At 36.6% G+C, this 18,808-nt stretch overlaps 1 protein-coding gene and 1 pseudogene across 1 annotated transcript in view; both read left to right on the top strand.

The window, feature by feature from the left end:
* The window catches only part of LOC140166266 (mediator of RNA polymerase II transcription subunit 23-like), a 52,763-nt gene that overhangs the window by 2,651 nt on the left and 31,304 nt on the right, over nucleotides 1-18,808 (top strand). Inside the window, exons 4-16 of the mRNA XM_072189673.1 lie at nucleotides 707-794; nucleotides 1,649-1,773; nucleotides 1,989-2,100; nucleotides 2,582-2,680; nucleotides 2,981-3,085; nucleotides 4,275-4,344; nucleotides 5,148-5,260; nucleotides 6,584-6,679; nucleotides 8,512-8,715; nucleotides 9,091-9,234; nucleotides 10,087-10,232; nucleotides 17,539-17,615; nucleotides 18,384-18,552. Coding sequence (XP_072045774.1) covers nucleotides 707-794; nucleotides 1,649-1,773; nucleotides 1,989-2,100; nucleotides 2,582-2,680; nucleotides 2,981-3,085; nucleotides 4,275-4,344; nucleotides 5,148-5,260; nucleotides 6,584-6,679; nucleotides 8,512-8,715; nucleotides 9,091-9,234; nucleotides 10,087-10,232; nucleotides 17,539-17,615; nucleotides 18,384-18,552 — 1,548 coding nt within the window. The remainder of the gene's footprint in view (nucleotides 1-706; nucleotides 795-1,648; nucleotides 1,774-1,988; nucleotides 2,101-2,581; nucleotides 2,681-2,980; nucleotides 3,086-4,274; nucleotides 4,345-5,147; nucleotides 5,261-6,583; nucleotides 6,680-8,511; nucleotides 8,716-9,090; nucleotides 9,235-10,086; nucleotides 10,233-17,538; nucleotides 17,616-18,383; nucleotides 18,553-18,808) is intronic.
* LOC140167051 (U2 spliceosomal RNA) lies at nucleotides 15,895-16,069 on the top strand (annotated as a pseudogene).

Here is an 18,808-nt window from a genome sequence, read left to right as displayed (position 1 = left end):
CATTGTTGATTATACATACCTAAACAAAATACAATGCTTTGTTATCTACCACTTGAACAGGATTTAGCCAAAGCAAACAAAGACAAGAACTATTCTATAGAAATAGGTAGAAGCTTATTATCCTCTTCAGCAATAGTATTATTGATTGATTTAAACAGCGTTTGATAAGATACTTGTGCAAATCTAATTGATACACCTACATGTATGAATACGACCTTCACATACATTTTACACTTTAACTCAGAATACAATTTGCCGAGTTTACGGCTGATTCGCCGTGTCCACTCACATATATCAAAGGTATCTCAACTTCCCAGTACTTGGTCAATCTCCTCCATACTCTTCTTAATTTACTCTCCTTGCTTTTTGAAAAATGTGAATGGCAGCCCCAGTGACTTTATTGATAAGACTTTAAAGATCAAATTTGTTGAAATCAATATGTACCGTAAATAAAATAAAGGTGGTTGCCGAGGTGGTAAACAGGTATGTGAACCACCTTGTTAATCATGACACTAAGCCTAATTCTAATTCTGACACTAAAATGTAAACCTAACTGTAAAATCTAACTTCAATCATCCTATTTCTTGGAGTCCTGAAATATTGTCCAATTATTTATTCTTGCTTATATTATGTATCATGCATTAACATAGAATATTGAAATCCTTGACTTTAATTCTTTCAGTTTTTCCAATTTTTTGTCAAACAGGTTCATATTGCACTCTCAGGAAGATGAGAAGAATAAAATCCTGTGTTGCATTGAGGCATTCACAAACTACTGGAGGACACTTTCCAGTGTAAGTACCGCAAGGTTTACCAAAAGTAATTTGAAAAATATTTGTGTCCTTTAAGATCATTTTTGTTTTGGACTGAATAACAACTGACTTTCATTGTTGCTGTTTTTGCAGATTTTAGATTATCAGCATTTTCAAAGGAAAGAAGAAGAAATCAAATTACCAAACAACCAAATTAACAAACAAACTACAATACCGTATTTTGTCAAATAAACGCCCAAGGTCAATTTTAGAATGATAATTCCCGTTAAAATCATTAGGTAAACTTAAAACTCACGCTAAAGTGACGAACTATGAACTAGAAACACTACACTACACCCCTAGCCAATTTTTTGCTTATTTTTGCGTTTTTCAAAAAATTATAGCGCATTGGTGACAAGTAAGATATGTATATTATAGGGCAAGGACTACAACTACTGCACTGAAAATTCAGCAACTCAAGGCAAGTAGTTATTGATTTATTGATCAAATATTGGTTTTCCTCATTTTTGGCTGTAACTCCACAACTGTTGTCTGTGCTGAAATAAAATTTCCAGTGTAGCAGTTGTAGTCCTTGCCCCTATTTTATACATATCTTACTTGTCACCAATGCTCTATAATTTTTGAGAAAAATGCAAAAATAGGCACAAAATTGGGCAGGGGTGTAGTACCCCCTTAAGGTATTTTATCTTTACCTTGTTATGGACCCCTAAAATCCTGGGCCCAGGCCCACTAAAGCCCCCCAAGCTCGGGAGTAACTTACCCCCTTGTCTGAAGTACGAAACTTATATTTCAAGGAATGAAGATTCCGCTTTTCAGCAACCATTTCTAAACTTGATCTTAAACCTCATGATTTTGTTTGGTATCTGTACTAATAGGATCAACATGAGTTGGCCATGGATTTCTATGTGTCCTACCTGTATAAGCAGAAACATACTCAAAGGATCAAGTTATTATGTGACATGCTGAAGAGTATTGCTGAGAAGAATGTAGTTCCATCAAAGTAAGTCCTTTGTGTTGTAGAAAATATAAAAGTATTCAACCTAATTTGATCTTCCCAAATTAGTGCCTACCTTCAGGACTTGTTGCAGTGGGAAAAGCTGCTGGAAGTGTGTGATATATGAATTTCTTTCAGATTTTTCAATCAAAATCGTGTTACTTTATACAAAATGTGCATTTGAAACCTAAAATACATACATCTGGTTGTTTTTATTGTAGATTGGTATGTGAAGTATTATTGCGCAGTCCCAACTTGGATTACAAAAATAGCGAACTCTGGTGCCAGACATTCCAGGTGATCCATAGGATTATAGGTAGTGTGGATTACAAGGTAAGTAGGAAGTAAGAGGGAATCAGCAAAAAAATATAGGCAAATCTAGTGGATAATAAAGGAGACAATACTTTATTTAATAGTAGTTCTTGTCTATGTAGACCTTTAGTACTCAGAAACTATACTATAATCAGCTTGTAATAAGTGAGAATTATTCGGTTTTGTTACTGCGCGAGTCAATATAGTTCCAATTTTTCCAATTCACATAAGTGCCCATCAGTCATCCTATACACAAAGTGCAGTTTGCGTAGGTGCTGCGCCCAGCTGTGTGTACACCATTCTATATCAAGCCATGATGTTATGACTCCTGCCTATTACGAGCTGATCAGAGTATAGCTAGGAGATTACATCCTTGATCTTTAAGTTCGTACAGGTTTTGTGCCAACATGGTCTGTCAATATGTACGTGAAATGAGATAAATATTTGCACATTATATTTAAATTTGTCAAGTGGGTTTATTTGTTTGTCTGTTTGTTTGTAGGGATGTAGAGATGTGTTGAAGACTATTTTGGAGCGTCTAGAGACTGTACCCAAAACAGTGAATGTGTCGGCATGTAAACAGCTTGAGTCTGCAGCTAAAGTAAGTGGTGGTTTAAAAAGTGGATTCACGCCACACCCATAGCCAGGATTGATGCATTCTGTTTCACTGAACTGATTCTTGTATTTTTAAAAACTTAAAAGTATTTGGGGGTTAGGGGAAGTAAAATTCGCTCCGCCCAAATAGATTTTAGGGCTCTTTAGACATCTGAAATGAAAAAGTCAATCTTGTGTGAAATTGTAGGATGGTAAGTGTGTTTGCCTATTTAATTGTTATTTGAGTTTTTGCTCTTTTTTTTAACAAACCATAACCTGTTGCCATTTGAATAATTTCCCCCATCAGGTGGTTCATTACATTCTGGATAGAAATAATTGCCTGTCACCCAGCTACATAGTGGTGAACGAGATCAAGAAACTATTTCCTGGAGATATTCCTCAAGGACATTGGGTAAGTATAGAAAATGTGAGATGTGCTCATGCATGGAGAATATTATGTACATCATGTCCTCCGTTGCCCAAATTTGGATTATTTTTCCCTTACATTCAATTAGAAGTAATGCATTTGTCTTTCAGAGCATTCTGAGGAACCCCAAAACTGCATTTGTAATTCAGTGATAATCAGAGGATGTTTAAAGACATTCCCACAACCCAATGGGGTTTCTGACCTTGTATGTCTGGCTTTTGTACACATGTGGTACAGTTGATCATACCTTGCATTGGGATTGTGTGGAAATATCTGGTGTTTTCATCCTATTATTTAACATTCAAAACATCGAGACTTATGAATAAAATTAATGCAGTGGGACAATATGAATGTTTCCTGTAAGAAAATCAAATATCATTCCTAAGTCTCAACTATTAGCTCGTTGGCTGCAGTTTTAAAATTACCATTTTGTGTGTGTGGCAATGGGGACTTTGCCTTTAAAATTAGGTTATATTGATCAAATTTCCCAATCATAGTGCATTGTAGGAATGCCTTTAAGCCTCCTCTGAGTGATAATAGTGGTTCTTGAAATTAATATGTGACCTGCTACAATGAAATAAGTATAAAGTTGTAAGTTGGTAGTTTTGAGACATTGTGGCTGACTGAGTTGACGTTCTTTGTTTGCTGTGCACATGTACAAGCCAGTAGTATGTCCTTTGTAAATGGCCCATTGTGCCCTCATTCACAAAGGACATACCTCTTGCTTGAACAAGTGTGTGTGAAACAAAGAACACCAGGGCATTAGCCAGGCGTTTCAAAACTACCAACTTGCGACTTTAGGCTCATTTTGTGGTAGCAGGTCAGGATGGGGATGGTGATATGTCGGATCGGTAGCAGGGTTAGCGAGAGCACAAAAAATCGAAAGGGTCCAATTTTTCTGGACCCTTTGGTACCTGCAAAACCAACATTTACGGGGTCCAATGAGAATTTAAGGAGTCCATCTGTCTGAAATTCTGTTCTTATACTGATTTTTGCCTCTGTGCATCGTAAAATTAAGGAGTCCATACAGTTTTTATCAGACCCTTTGGTCACTTTCAACCTGTGATTTAAGGAGTCCAAAATGGCCAAAATAAAAAATAAGGAGTCCCTGGATGTGTCAGATGTGACCCATGATCGGTAGACATTATTATTATGATTATTATTTATTATACAGATACATGGTGATACACTGTCCAACTTTGTGGATTCATTCCGTCCTACTGCAAACATGGTATCAATTACAGGTAAATACAAACAAGTCATGACAGTTATTAGTTGTGGTTACAGAGCAGATATTTAGCCAATTTCAACCAATATGGATAACTTTAAATTAAGTTTGGATTAACCTTGCATCATGTAAAATAATGTACATGTGCATACATGTAAGACATAGTATCAACCTGCAGTGTATTCCGATTTGAGTTTCCAACTTAAGGCATCAGTTATATTTTTAATTGTTTCCTATAGCCCTACCAGCTGGTAACAGGGTCTTAGCCATGGGCACTACCAGCCAAGTTATTGATCTACAAGAACTATTTTGAATTAAAATAGTGTTCTACATAATTTGCTAACCCTAATCTTTTAATCCTAACCTAACCCTAAGTTTGGTCTTTTCTAAATTTAAAATAAAGAAAAATGAAGGGCAAAATTGCTCATTATTTGACAATGTTGATGCTTCTTTAGAGGAAGTTAGAGGTAACCACATAACCCTTCATAAATATAACACAACCCTACTCATATCACTAACTCTGAAAATGCAGACATCCGAATATATTGCAGTGTTGGCAGTTCTAAAATCTTACCAAACATATATAATCCTTCATCATGATCAAAGAATTGATATTTGAAAGTGTTTCTTTTAAGAATACTTTAAACAGGATTATCAAAAAGCATTTTGCAAAATCTTTAGATTTAAACAAATTATCATATTTGTTTTTTGTTGAGGTATGTAAGTTTTACACGTTGTAATGAATGATAGTTTATTCTGAGGAACAAAGATATCAAGAGTTATAGTTAAATATAGTTTTGACGATGTATTTTGTTTCAGCTCGTCCCAGTCTGCTACCTGTGGTAGGCTATTCCAATATTGCTGGCAATTCATGGAAGCTGGATCCGCAGCTGCTTACATTCCAACTCAAAGGTCTGCTCCCATTTGAAAAGGTAAGACTTTCTAAAGAAACAACAGAGAAAATTAAATAACAAGTATCAAAACATAGCAAATAGCAAATGCTACAGCATATGTGACCTGCTCTGACAAAAGCAGGAACAAGTCAAATTTTTGCCATTTCATGATTTGAATAAAAATGTAAGCACTAGACAATAAGCACTAGACAATAATTTAAAATGATACCAAAATTATACAAATAGCATCAATACTTTTCAAGATATGGATAAGTTTGTAAATGATACATTGATGTTTTTGCCAAAATTGCTATTCTGAGTAATGGTCCAATTAATTTTCTGCCTTACACAAGATTGAATAGGGATTATCATAGTTCAACTGTTATTTATTGATTAAATAAACCTCTTTTTAAGTACTTTCAAGGATTTGGAAGTCCACTTAGTCCCACAGTTAAATACCATGAAATTAAGAGTTCCAAAAATTGTTTTTTTTTAAAAATGGGAATGTCATCTTTAAAGGCCTATAACTCAAAAACATCTTGTTGGAGCTGGGGTCCATTTCACTAAACCTTTAACCCTTCGTAACTCAAGTGACTGTTCATAGCTTTGTAAAGTTTCATGAAATGGACCCCTGATCACATATGTGTGTTGAGATGAGATTTTAAGAACCTTTCAAATATAGCTAATGAGTGGGATCCCATGAAGCTATTTGGTAACCTGTTCAAGATGTGAGGTGCCTCACAAGAGAAGGTCCTGCATTCTGTATAATTGAGTGTTTTGATGTTAACATACTCAGTCAGGAGGTGGTATCAGATGCAGAAGGCAGGCTTGCACATGTGGCCGAGTGGGTAAGGTGCCCGACTCATAATCCATAGGTTGCGAGTTCAAGCCCTGCTCGTGCCAATGTGTTGTGTCCTTGGGCAAGGCACTTTATCCTCATTGCCTACTAGGGGATGGGGTTGGATTGGATTGGGTGTTTGTATAGTTGTTTGTTTCAATGTTGCAATATTGGCGCTGATTAAGCTGCTGCCTGCAAATTGCATTGTGTCTGTTTAGGTGTGTTTAATGTACAATTCTAGCAATTTGACCTGCGGGTCACCATTAGAGTTTGAAATCAAACCTTCCTTTTTAAAGTTTTTATTTTTATTTATATTGCTCACAGAGGACATCAAAGATAGATATAATCAGACAGGTTGTATGGAGCACTATATCTAATGCATTTGAAAACAGTCACTAACACCTTGAATGTTAACCGCTCCTTCTCAATTTCATAAAGCATGACCATTATTCTGTTACTTCAGTAATGTTTTTAATGGTCTTTTCCTTAAGTGGGCCTCTGACACCTTTTTTTTGCCTTTCCAGGAGCAGACAATGCAGCAGATAGACCTGGTACGCTATGTGTTACAGCAGCCGTACTCAAGAGATGTCATCTGTAGTATGCTGGGATTAAATAAAGCAGTAAGTTTAATCTTGAAAATGTTAGTTAGGATTTTGCAAAATGTATGAATAATATACATACAGGGTGTATCAAAATGATTGGTACCCATCAATTTTGATGTTGAATGAAAAGCATGCCTCTTCCAAACACAACATTGGATACTCTTGAAATGTCCAAAATGTATAGATTATGGCATGTTTTACAATTAATCTACAAATTATTTGAATCTTATGTTGAATTTTGATGTGTCAGGCTCATCCATTAGCAATGAAAACTGATGGGTACCAATCATTTTGATACAGCTTGTAGTCATTCATTGTTATAGACTTGTTAGATCAGGAGGTCAGGTAAGATAAAATTTTCATATTAAAAGCATGTAAACCGTTTCATTAATGGAGGGCAGTCACCCTTGTCCACTGCATGTTTTACCGAGAGACTGCTGAGCTACTTTGCCAGGTTACACCGCACATTCTAATCATAGATCCCAGGCTCCAAAAATCTGTTAGATCCCATGACCCTGGGTTGAGATACTGAGATCAAACCTTGTTAGCCACCAAAGGTCTTTCTTGCCATCCATTGTCTGCATATGGAATGCTCTCCTTGCACATATCCTTGCTATTAGGTCCAGGGTTCAGCAAGTCAAGTCAAGTCAAGTCAAGTTAATCTTTATTAATCCATTTCTGGAAATTACATGCACATGAGATCATAATAAAATACATTACATTAGAGAACAAGCATAATACAAAAACAGGTATTATATAAAGCACAATGAAATTCAAAGGCACTCCCTAGAAATGGTATGAAAACATAAATTAACGACGGTACTTGGAGTTATGATACAAAATAGCTTGAGGGACAAATGAGTTCAGGTATCTGTCTGTATTTGCACGCGGCAGTTGCATACGACCAGTTTTTGAGTTATGATGATATGACAAGCGATGGTGGAGTGGATGTTGGGGATCCTCCATCACATCGGTGAGCTTCTTCAACAAAAGATCAGTGTACACTGTCTGGAAATCCTGTCGTGGTGCGCCTATGATTCTACTAGCTTCTTTAATTACCCTTTCCACCCTCTGTCTGTCCGCTATGGTAATGTTCCCTCCCCAACAAAGTAAACAATAACGCCAGACACTTGCCACAACTGAATCATAAAACAAAGCGAGGATACGAGAATTGACATGAAAAAATTTCAGTTTCCTGAAACAATACATGCAGAGTTGAGTTTTTTAACCATGTGATCAACATGTTTATGCCAGTTCAGCTTGTCATCTGTCATAATGCCAAGGTACTTGTATGATGACAAATGCTCTACGTTATCTCCCTTTAAGACAACGGGACCTGGAGAACGACGTTTAAGAAGGTTAATCGCTATCTAGGGTATCACTTGTCAGCAGCTTCTACAAGCTGCTAGTTTCTTGCTGCTAATGCCTAGATATGCCTTGACATAAAAACAAAACTTGGTACGCAAGAAGGCCCCTTGACTGCTGGATTGATGACTGAGAAAACTACATGGAAAAAAGTGACAGACTTTTGCAACCACTTTCTGGTTGCACTGAGACTGAGCATTTGTTGTCAAATTGATCTTTTGACTGAGTTTGTTGTTTTTAGAACTTCAGAGCAGTACGGCGCAGTACAGTGACGCGGTACACGGGCGCCGCTAGTCAGTCACGCTACCGTGCAGAACCAAAGTTGCAGCGAATATTTTCAGAAGTCCATCACGATACGAACTGTAATTTATTCAGTCGTCACTACGAAGCATACAAATACAGTGAAATGCATTGTAGACGAGCGATGGAGTCAGTCTACAGGTCAAGCACACCATAACTATCAATGTGTGTATGTTATTTTTCAGCAAAAGAAACGGTGTGAAATCCTGGAGGAAGAGTTGGTGGATCTTGTAGTGGTTGCCATGGAAAGGTCAGAGAAGGAGGATGGTAGCCAAGAATTGACAGTTGCCTCAGAGATGTTATGGCAACACCTGTCCAGTCAGATCATCATCTTTGTGCTCTTTCAATTTGCCAGCTTTCCTCACATGGTGAAGACACTACATCAGAAGGTATGTGAGGGTCGCCACAACATTTCTTAAAGGTGGGGTGAGCACCAATTTGGGCTATTAATTTTATTGCTCACATTTGTGAGTGAATGCCAAAGCAGCATGTATTTGAGCTCAATTAGCCCCCTGTATGCCCATGAAGTGTGGTTAGAGAAAATCATAAATTTTGTGCACAAATTATTTTGTCTAACTGCACTACCAATTTGATTATAATATCTCATGTGTTTCTCATAAAATATTGCAAATAACTCACTCTGTAAGGGAACAAACTAAAAGCTTGATGATGTCATATAAAGGAACATTAGGAGTGGAGGGGTTCCAATTCCTGAATTGTTGTATTTACTTTTTTTCTCACATTTGCTTTATTGTCTTGTATAGTTGAGTGGCCGCAACCTTCGTAAGGGGCGTGATCATCTGATGTGGGTGCTGTTACAATTCATAGCAGGGAGCATCAAGAAGAATCCACTCAGTGAATTTACTCCGGTGCCTAAATTGTTTGACCTGCTATATCCAGAACAAGAGGTAATGGTTTTAATGATGCTGACATAATGACCCATTCAAAAGAGGAGACAGCTTGGCACACTGGTTAAGGTCTTTACCTTTGGGGTGAGAGGTCCCAGGTTCAATTCCCCGCAGGACCAAATTGAAAAAAAAGCGCTCTCCTCGTGGCTCATTTGGTAAAGACGGGGCAGATAACCCATGATAAAAGACCGATCAGGGTAATAAGTCTGATTGTTGATTACACACTTGCCTGTGCTGTAAAAATGCTACCAGCTATCTATGGCAACGCCCTGGCCGAAGTTTTGTCAGCATTATCTCCTAGATTTCAACTGTTAATGCCTTGAATTTGACTTGTGTATGTGTTTTCATAATGGCTTTATTCTTAAAATTATTCTTAAAAGCTGAAAACAAAATATAACAAATAAGTCAACAAAGAATAGAAGATTGAAATTGTTACGCAGAGCTAATATTGGGTTTTACATGGGCATTGTATTTTGTTGGTTTGTTTTATGTTAAAATTATTTTGTGTGCTGTAACCTTTTATTTTCTTGATACCATAGCGAGGGAGTGTAGTGTAGTGTAGCAGTGTAGTGTAGCGTAGTGGTTGTAACACTCACTTTCCACCACTGTGTCCCAGGTTTAATTCCCAGCAATGCCGTAAGTGAGCATGGTTGCTGTCCGTGCAGGTTTTTCCCAGGGTACTCTGGTTTTCCTCCTACATTCTAAAATCGGACCTCGACCCATATTCCTGTCCCATCTTATCCAGTTCACCTCGTTGCATCAAATTGCGCTTCAAGACAGCACCTTAAGATCAGCTGGGTTGATATTAAGTGCCTCGTAATAAGCCCCTGTATTTATTTATTTTATTTATAGCCATTACCAATCCCAGATTTTAGTCAACCTAGTTGTACCCATCGGATGGCCATGGCTTGCATCTGGATCCATTTATCTTGGAAAGCCCAGACTGAAAACAAGACCTTACAAAGACCAGTGCCAGCATCACTGACCAAACAACTTGAGTAAGTATGATTATTGGTGTAAGTATAGCAGTGTCCAGTCAGAAACTGTTTGTCACAATGTTAGTCTGAAAGTCTCTAACTGGATTGAAAACCGGACCTTACAAAGACCTGTGCCAGCGTCACTGGTAAACTACTAGAGTTAGTATAATTCTAGGTGTAGTATAGCAGTGTTCAGTCAGAAGCTATTTGTCACAATGTTAGTCTGAACGGTTCTAACTGGAATTGAAAACCGGACCTTACAAAGACCTGTGCCAGCGTCACTGGCTAACTACTAGACTATGCCATAGTCAAATTTTATTAAAAATATGTTATTATTAGTCATGATGAACCCATTTCGTTGAACTCAAAATTATACTGATGTTTATTAAAATTAAAATATTCAATAGTAAAATGGTCATAAAGAGTTAAAAATATCAGACGATTAGTGACAATAAAAGTAATTGAATGCAACATTATCTTGCATAATTATAACGGCTCACTTTAATACTGTACAATTCTGATTTTGGAATCTCCGAAATTTCGACTATGAACTTTGAATTGTAAGCAGAACTTTACCCCTGGACTTTGCTCTCTAAAACACACTGTCAAGCATACTTGTTTATCAGTCCATTAACCACAAGTACTAAGCATGGGCCGCTAGATGTTTGATGAGAGATTAACTTTCGGCGTCAACACAAAAGCGCCATAAATACCACAGACAGTTGTTTACGGTGTAGTTAATAGTAATGGCGCGGGCCCAGACGATTTAAACCATAGCGAGGTATGGGCGACCAATCACAAGGCAGATCCATTTAAAGATGCATTACATCATGGACAATTTTAGTTAGGCCAGAAATTGGCCTAACTCTCCATAGAGTCCCGTGTTAAAAATCTTAACCGCAAGGCAATGTCAGTAGTCCACTTGGGAAGCTAACAAACAGAGGGAGTAGGGTGACTGATCAGATGTGAAAATCTATCAATTGTGCACACATTAATTAAATCAGAGTTTTAAGCTTAAATACAATATCCAGAGTATGCACAATGGGCAAGTGGACTACGGGGTAGTCTAGCTAACTACTAGAGTTAGTATCATTATTGAGTACCGCAGTGTTTAGTTAGAAGCTGGTTGTTGCAATGGGCTCTTCCATTTAAAAATCACACCCCTGCCCTTGAGGAAACTATTAATGATAGGGGTACCTTCAAGCTGTCTAGGCCACATGTCACATTTCTGTATTGCATGTGATTTGTAATTAATGAGATAGATAAAAAAGAAAAAAATAGATGTTCAAAGTAATTTTGACCGAGATTGCCTGAACAATCATCTAAATTAATTTTTTTGCTCATAACTGTCCCGATTTCCACTATATTATGCCAACATTTACATAATGTTAAATGAAAGGGGTGCTTAAACAAATGTAAGTTATAATTCATAATTTCATAATTCATAATTTCACTGGGAAGAAACATTTACAGAAAGCTGTACGTGTAATCTACACACTATAGAATCCTAATTGGTATATTTATGAATGTTTAACGCTTGAGCTTCTTGTTCCAGAACCAAGTTATTGAATATAAATTCTTATTCAGTGGGTGTGGTCTAGTTTATAGCCACAACATCTGATTGGACAATCTCAAGATTTCGGGCGTCACTTATCAGGTTGTAGATGACCCTACATTAGAGTCCGAAGTTTACCATTTTCTAAAATCCATTTTCCGTGCTGTAATCTGTGTTGTAAAATTTGTAAATCCCTGTCATGAATAAAGCTTAAAATGTATAAACAATGATATTAATGTCACAATAAAGTGTTCAATATCGCGATCAATTTGCTCTGATTGAAATATTCTCACGATAATAGGCCGACTATTACGATGTTTGGAGGGATATAGGGGGTTCAAGCCTTGGTGGTATACCTTTATTTCGGTATTATTAAACAGTATTTTTATCATAAAAATTGACTTTCACAACTCATGTTTGTTTTTTGCATTTATTTCTCTTATCTTTTAACAATTTCTGTCACATCATACAAAAATGTCATTTTCCGTGTTGTACCTCCGATTCCGTGATTTTCTTAAGTTTTCTGTAAAACGGAAAACATCGGACTCTACCCTACATCATCACAGGTATTGATTACACAGAATACGCTTGTCGAGGAATGTGTATGTAACATGTTGTAGGTATTGGCCTAGTGAGTAATACGTGCATGCGATCGAATAATGACAGGAATTTATGTTATCTAGTGTGTGATAGATGATAGGCAGGCTCAATATTTTATTGTAGCTTAAAATATTTGAAGAGCTAAGGTCCACTCTTTTCAACAATTAGATGAACTACACCATGACAACTAGCAGCAAAGTTCTTTACAGGATAGAGTTTTGAAGGAGCAGATTTGTCCATGCATCATTATTTAAAGGACCTGAATGAAACAATGAGCTATATATACACCCACACCCACACATGCACCCCTTCATACCCCAAACACACCCCATACACATAACACCTATATTTTGATCAGCTCGTAATCGGCAGGCCTTATAACATCGCTGATTAATATCTATGTATTTTATTTCGAGAATTGTCTTGTGACATCTCGCCAGAAGTATCAAAAATTATTAATTTAAGCCCTATACTTTGTCTACTTTATTTAACACGCACAATATAGCCCAGGCAGGTCAACTAAATCACTCTTAATGTGGGTCTACTTTTCGGCGTAGTGGTAAAAGCCTAACAATTCCCGCCGATTACAAGCTGATCAAAGTATACCTACAATTATATGTGATGCAATCAAGCAAAATGAGTCTGATCACTCTGATGTTGATCAAAATCAAAATTCAGTTTTCAATCTCATTATATGTGTCATACTCAGAGCTTTATTTTGCTGAAAACCCCATCATAATTAGATTTGTGAGAGATGTGGCCATTTTAGTGTTGCTTAGAACAATAAAATACAAAGGAAATTGAATGCTATTATTGATTATATCTCAAAATCAATATTCCCGACATCCGACTCATTTTGCTTGATCACTTCACATTATGTGTATCTGTCTTACAATGTCTTGCCCAATTGTTAATATAAGAATGTATTCCTGGATTTAAAAGTTGATTCCTTATATAGAATACTGAAATGTAAACATCTTGCATAAATGATGTTGTCTTGATGATGGAGAAGTTCTCATCTACATGCAGCGCATCTCCTATACAACTCCTAACCAATTAGGGGAGCGCTACACTAAATCCTTTCGCATTTGGTGTACACTTCCATTAAAATAGACCGATAGACCTACTGCAAAGACAGCGTCCCGACTCTTGTGGGAATAAAAATGATTGGTTGTGGCCGTTTCTTATAATTTAATGCAAAGGTATACAACTAGTAAATGCTCAAATTTTTAAGGGGCTATATACCAGGGGTCGTGCGTGCCCCCTCCGCCCTCCCCTGGATCATACTGGGGTCGCACGCCCTTCCCCCTGCCCCCAACCCCCCATATCCGCCGGTGCTACTATTTCATCGATGTACCTGTTGTGGAGGAAGGGCTTAAGGAGATTTTAGTTGTTGAATCATTTTGTCCTCTATGTACCCAACAGTGAGGCATGCAACACTAGGACAGATTCTTGCACCCTTAGCAATAACAGGCTCTCAACACGCGATATTCAAAATTCCTGTGCCGAAATTGTCCAGTGCAATGATGTCGTGGTTATTTGTGCTCAATTGTTGTCAGCCTTCATTGTATTACTGGGATGTCATTGCACTCGACAATCTCGGCGCCCGGGAATTTTGAATATTGTGTGTTGATAGACGACTGTTTTAATTTGTTTTCATGGTCATATGAGTTCGTTTAAAATAAAACCACATGATTTGTGCTTCAGAATTAAGTTTCTAACATATGAGGCATAATGTGATTGCCGGAGACATCCTTTAAAAGGACCTAAATCCCAGAATGTGCTATATAATACATACACAACCACATATGCAATTGCACCCCCTCATACCCCCAACCCCATACACTAACACACCTACAAATATTTGTACCTGTCATAGTCCAATTGTGAACATTATTATGTTTTGATGGATCCAAGTGTGTGAAAATATTGGATCCAACACATAATAATGATAAAATTGGATGCTTTACGCCCAATATTTATTGGTCTCGCTATCAGTTGTAAAATATAAAAACTCATAGCTCGACCAATAAATACGGGCTCAACCTATCCAATTTTATATCATAAGAATATACCTTCATTTTTATTTTACTTCCTCGCATCAATTTTAAGTACAAAAAATATTTCATTGTGAAGAAGAGTAAAATTGTTTAAAAATTGTAAAACTCACCCCAGAAACAACTTTCTTTGAGGTTTTCTATAATTAAGTGTAAGAATTTCTGGTTTATAAATCCGTACATGGCAGCTTTTAAAAACAGTACTCTGCAAGGTAAAAAAATATTGTCTGACAAACAACATCTTAAAACTGTGTGGTCTTCATATGTATCAAAGTGTTATTAGAAATTATTTTATCATGAAGAAAATTTATTTTTATTTTGCTTCATTTTATCAATTTTAATTTTAACAGGAAAAAAACTGAAGAAGAGTAAATTTGTAGCAATTATTGAGATTGTAAATATTTGCTTTTCCCCGGCTTTTTCACTATTAAACACCAATTTTTGGATGAATTTTGTAAAAAAAAATATTAACCGACAAACAACATTTTAAAACAGTGTGGCCTTTCTACAGCGTAATGTACAGTGTGCATGTACACATTAGTAGCCACGCCCCATTGTGTGGTTTGCGATAAGCCACACCTCCTCATTAATAATCCATATTTTACTCCCACCCACAGCATAGTGCAATTCCTAACATCTGTCTTCGAAGTGTAAAGCCCAAAAGGAAATAAATTTGAAGTTAAAACTAATGAAAACGTAACAAATGTTAACAAATATGTAACATTATCAAATTAAATGACAGATAAGTAACATTCTGGGAGATTTTTCACGATTTAAATCGATAAGATGAAAGACTAAATTTGACACCATGAGTTGTATGAATATTGACACCACAGAATATATATTTTATTTTGAATTAGGTCAAATTTTCGACTTATTACATTATCGCTTAAAACACATAAGTTGTTTGTAAATCTATTATCATGAGTAGAATCAAACAGGAACTTACTTTGAATACCAATGATGAACAATGGCAAAAATTGAAAGGATGTTTTTAAATAATTATTTTCTATAAAATAGTGTTTTAAAACACACACGAAGGACATGCCACCTGTATAATAAGAACTGTTTATTGCACTATGCATGACTCATCTCAAAAATAAGATGATTGCTCAACACGTAACTACAATAAGATACTTACTGTCAGAGCCTACTTTACAACTGTAACAAGGCAGATTTATGTTTCACTAATTTCAAACAATTGAACTCTTATTTTCAATTTTCACACAGATATAATTTATTGTAAAACCACAGGTATGTTAATATAATCTTGGAATGTACTTTTCATTTCAATTAAATGTAACCTTTGATCCACTTTACTATGTATAGAATGTATAAACATGTCAACATTTTGTACTGATTATAAGAAAATACTTTATTGTGAAAAATGAGAAAACAGTAGAATATAATGATAATAAATGCACTAGATACCGAAAGGTGCCTGGTGAAATGCAAAAAAAAAAAAAAAAAAAAAAAAAGATCATGTGTAGTATCTGTTCTTTTCAGCTTAATATCTGAAACGTCCCTCATTGAGGGACTTGTATATTAAACTGATTTTTGAACTTGGGCCATGGAATAGGAGCTTGCTCCGTCCTGGCCACGGGTTGGCCCGGTATTGCACTACCTCCGGGATCGGCCCACTCCCTTAGGGGAGAATAAACAATACAAAGATAGAATCATGAACAAACTTCCCTATGTGCCATCTAGTGTGTCTTTATCTTTGGACAATGAGTAAAAGGTTGTCATGTCTCAGTACTTTCACTAAGGTTGTCTAATTATTTATTCATTAAAGGAAACCAAATTGTTAAAGATACGGAATACCTTAGTAGCTGGAGAAGAAATAAAAATCTATCCACTTCAGGAGAGTACTGCAGAATGTGTCTGATTGTCATTGTGTGATAAAAGAGCATTATATTTCCGGACCTCTTTAATATGCATCTCTGTTTGTTTGTTTGTTTGTTTGTTTGTTTGTTTATTTATATATATTATTCTTTCTTTATCCAGGGCCCCCATCTTTTCAGTATCTTGTACTGGTCTTCAAGAAGGCCATGCACTTAATTACAAATATATAAAATGATATAGAATAATCAAAATAAAACCTACACTGTCTACTTTCTAATACATAAATAACCGAAACATAAAGTAAGAAACAAACAAAAGCAGTGTTTGGTGATTTTTTGATAGACAAATCCAATGTTTTTTACTCACTTTTCTGAGCTTTCGATGACTGGTTATGTCATCTTGTTCACAGATGTCCACGCTCACTGCACTTCCCGCTGTGGGTCTTGGTAGTCTCATTCCCACAGGTTGGTGATTGGTTAAGTAGTGAGTCAAAGATGCGATCCAGAGAATACATCCTATGTCTCGATTCATGTTTTTGTCGCCCCTTCTCCTGATCTACATGGTTTCACAGATTTTTCTAGTGAATTGGTTTGAGTCTTTGTCTATTATCTTTGCCCCCTCCCAGAGCAGAAACTACACCAGAGCCAAAAGAAAAGAATCTCTTAACAAAAACAAAACAAATCCGCCATAACGGGCCATATCGTGCAAGAAAACCATGTTATCAACTGGGTAATCTCCACATATTTATTATTGTGCTGTTGTGCCAATTACAAAGCATCTGACATTTAGTGCCCCTTGAGCGCTCTTAATTGAGTGGATATGTGCCTTGTCGCTATTATTATTATTATTCGATACAAAATTACACATGCAGTATTCTGCCTGATTAACATCTGTCTCCTAGTAAGCGCCCCCTACATGATTTTGTCAAGTGACAACTGTCTGAAAGTATCCCCCACAAGTTATATTTACTAGTCGTCGGTCGCAAAGGTTTAGAGCCAGCTATATTCTATACTATTAACTAAAAGATACAGTTTAATAGTTTGAACCTAAAACTTCAATTTCAAATGGAATCGGGCCACTGAGAGATAATAGTGGAGGAGTATGGACTCTGTTATTAATAACATATCCTTCAAACACATCCATTATGTGTTGCGACCGACAAAGTATGTATGATGTCAAGTATTGCCCAGCCATAAACCATACTAACTGTTCCCAATTATGCAAATTAGATGTCTAATTTGCATATTTTTATCAATACTCTATCAATATGCAGATTTTTACAGCAGGCATCCAAGTCAGCCCAACAGCTTCCATTGACGGATTTCAGGATTGCATTGTTATGCAATGCATGTGAGTATTAGTATTGTACAATCAGTCATTATCATGTACTCTCTTTTTCTCACCCAACGTATGACTTAATCAATGCCAGTTGAAATGCATTTTTTGTATGTTTATTGGAAATGATGTTTTAAAACAACTATAGTAGAAATTTATTTTGACTGAAAACAGCTGCCAACAGCGTGGCGATTGTCTGCATACACTGTGTTATGAACGCGCACGTGTGACGTGTATGGTGAATCTAACCCACTCGTGATTGATTAGTAAATAGCAAGGTCTTGTGTTTGCATTGTATTTTGAAATTAGATACAATTTCTACTGGGAATTTCTGTTCAATTTTAATTTTAACAATAATGATAAAGTAAATATTAATTAACAGTCAGGAATTCCATATTCGTTCTAAGCCAAATTATGCAGCTGGCATTTGAACGTACATTACCTTTACTTAACCAAGGCTGCTGAGAGCTGGCCCAAGCCCAGGTGGTAGATGAAAATTTAGGTGTCTAAAAGGCAATTGGGCACACTTTTGGCCTTTGTGTTTCTTACGGTAGCAGTCTGATGCCCAGGGGTGGGGGTTTCCCTTTTACCTCCTAGTATAACTGCAAGTGCTCAGCAATTGAGCTAAACAGTCTTCTTAGCATTATTGATTTATTAGTTGCCTTACTTAATTCTTGAAAGCGCCCTCTGATTGGTCTGTCCGTCTATATGTGTACAGGTCTGTCTGTTTGTCTAACTATCACTATTTTTGTGATTTTTGTGATGAATTCTTTGCTTTTACAGTTAGCACCAATCAGGAGCTATTCTCTAAGCCAGTGAGTGTGCTGTATGCTAGTGTCTATATTGTAGGCAAGAACACAGTGCCTATGCCTGGGTCATGTGTGGCATCAGTACCAACTGCACCACTGCCACTCAACTTCTTAGACTCCCTCACAATCCATGCCAGAATGAGGTAAGAAGAGGCTACTGCTCTACTTTTTAGACTCTCTCACAGTTAATGTCAAAGAATGAGGTTAAAATACTCTACCATTCATTTTCTCAGACACGGTCACTGTCCATGCCGTAATGAAGTAACAACAGGGTTTCCAATTTAGGCTGGTCTGGTGGCAATTGCCAGCTGAAAATGTTGCGAACCAGTCCTATGAGGCCAGCAAAGTACTGTTTTACCCAGTAGTAGATTTTAGAAGATTAGCATAAAGACTTCAATC

The sequence above is a fragment of the Amphiura filiformis genome, chromosome 12 (genome assembly GCF_039555335.1).
Source record: "Amphiura filiformis chromosome 12, Afil_fr2py, whole genome shotgun sequence".
Lineage (NCBI taxonomy): Eukaryota > Metazoa > Echinodermata > Ophiuroidea > Amphilepidida > Amphiuridae > Amphiura > Amphiura filiformis.
The sequence above is the reverse complement of the archived record's forward strand: the minus strand, read 5'-3'. Positions and strand labels throughout refer to the sequence as shown.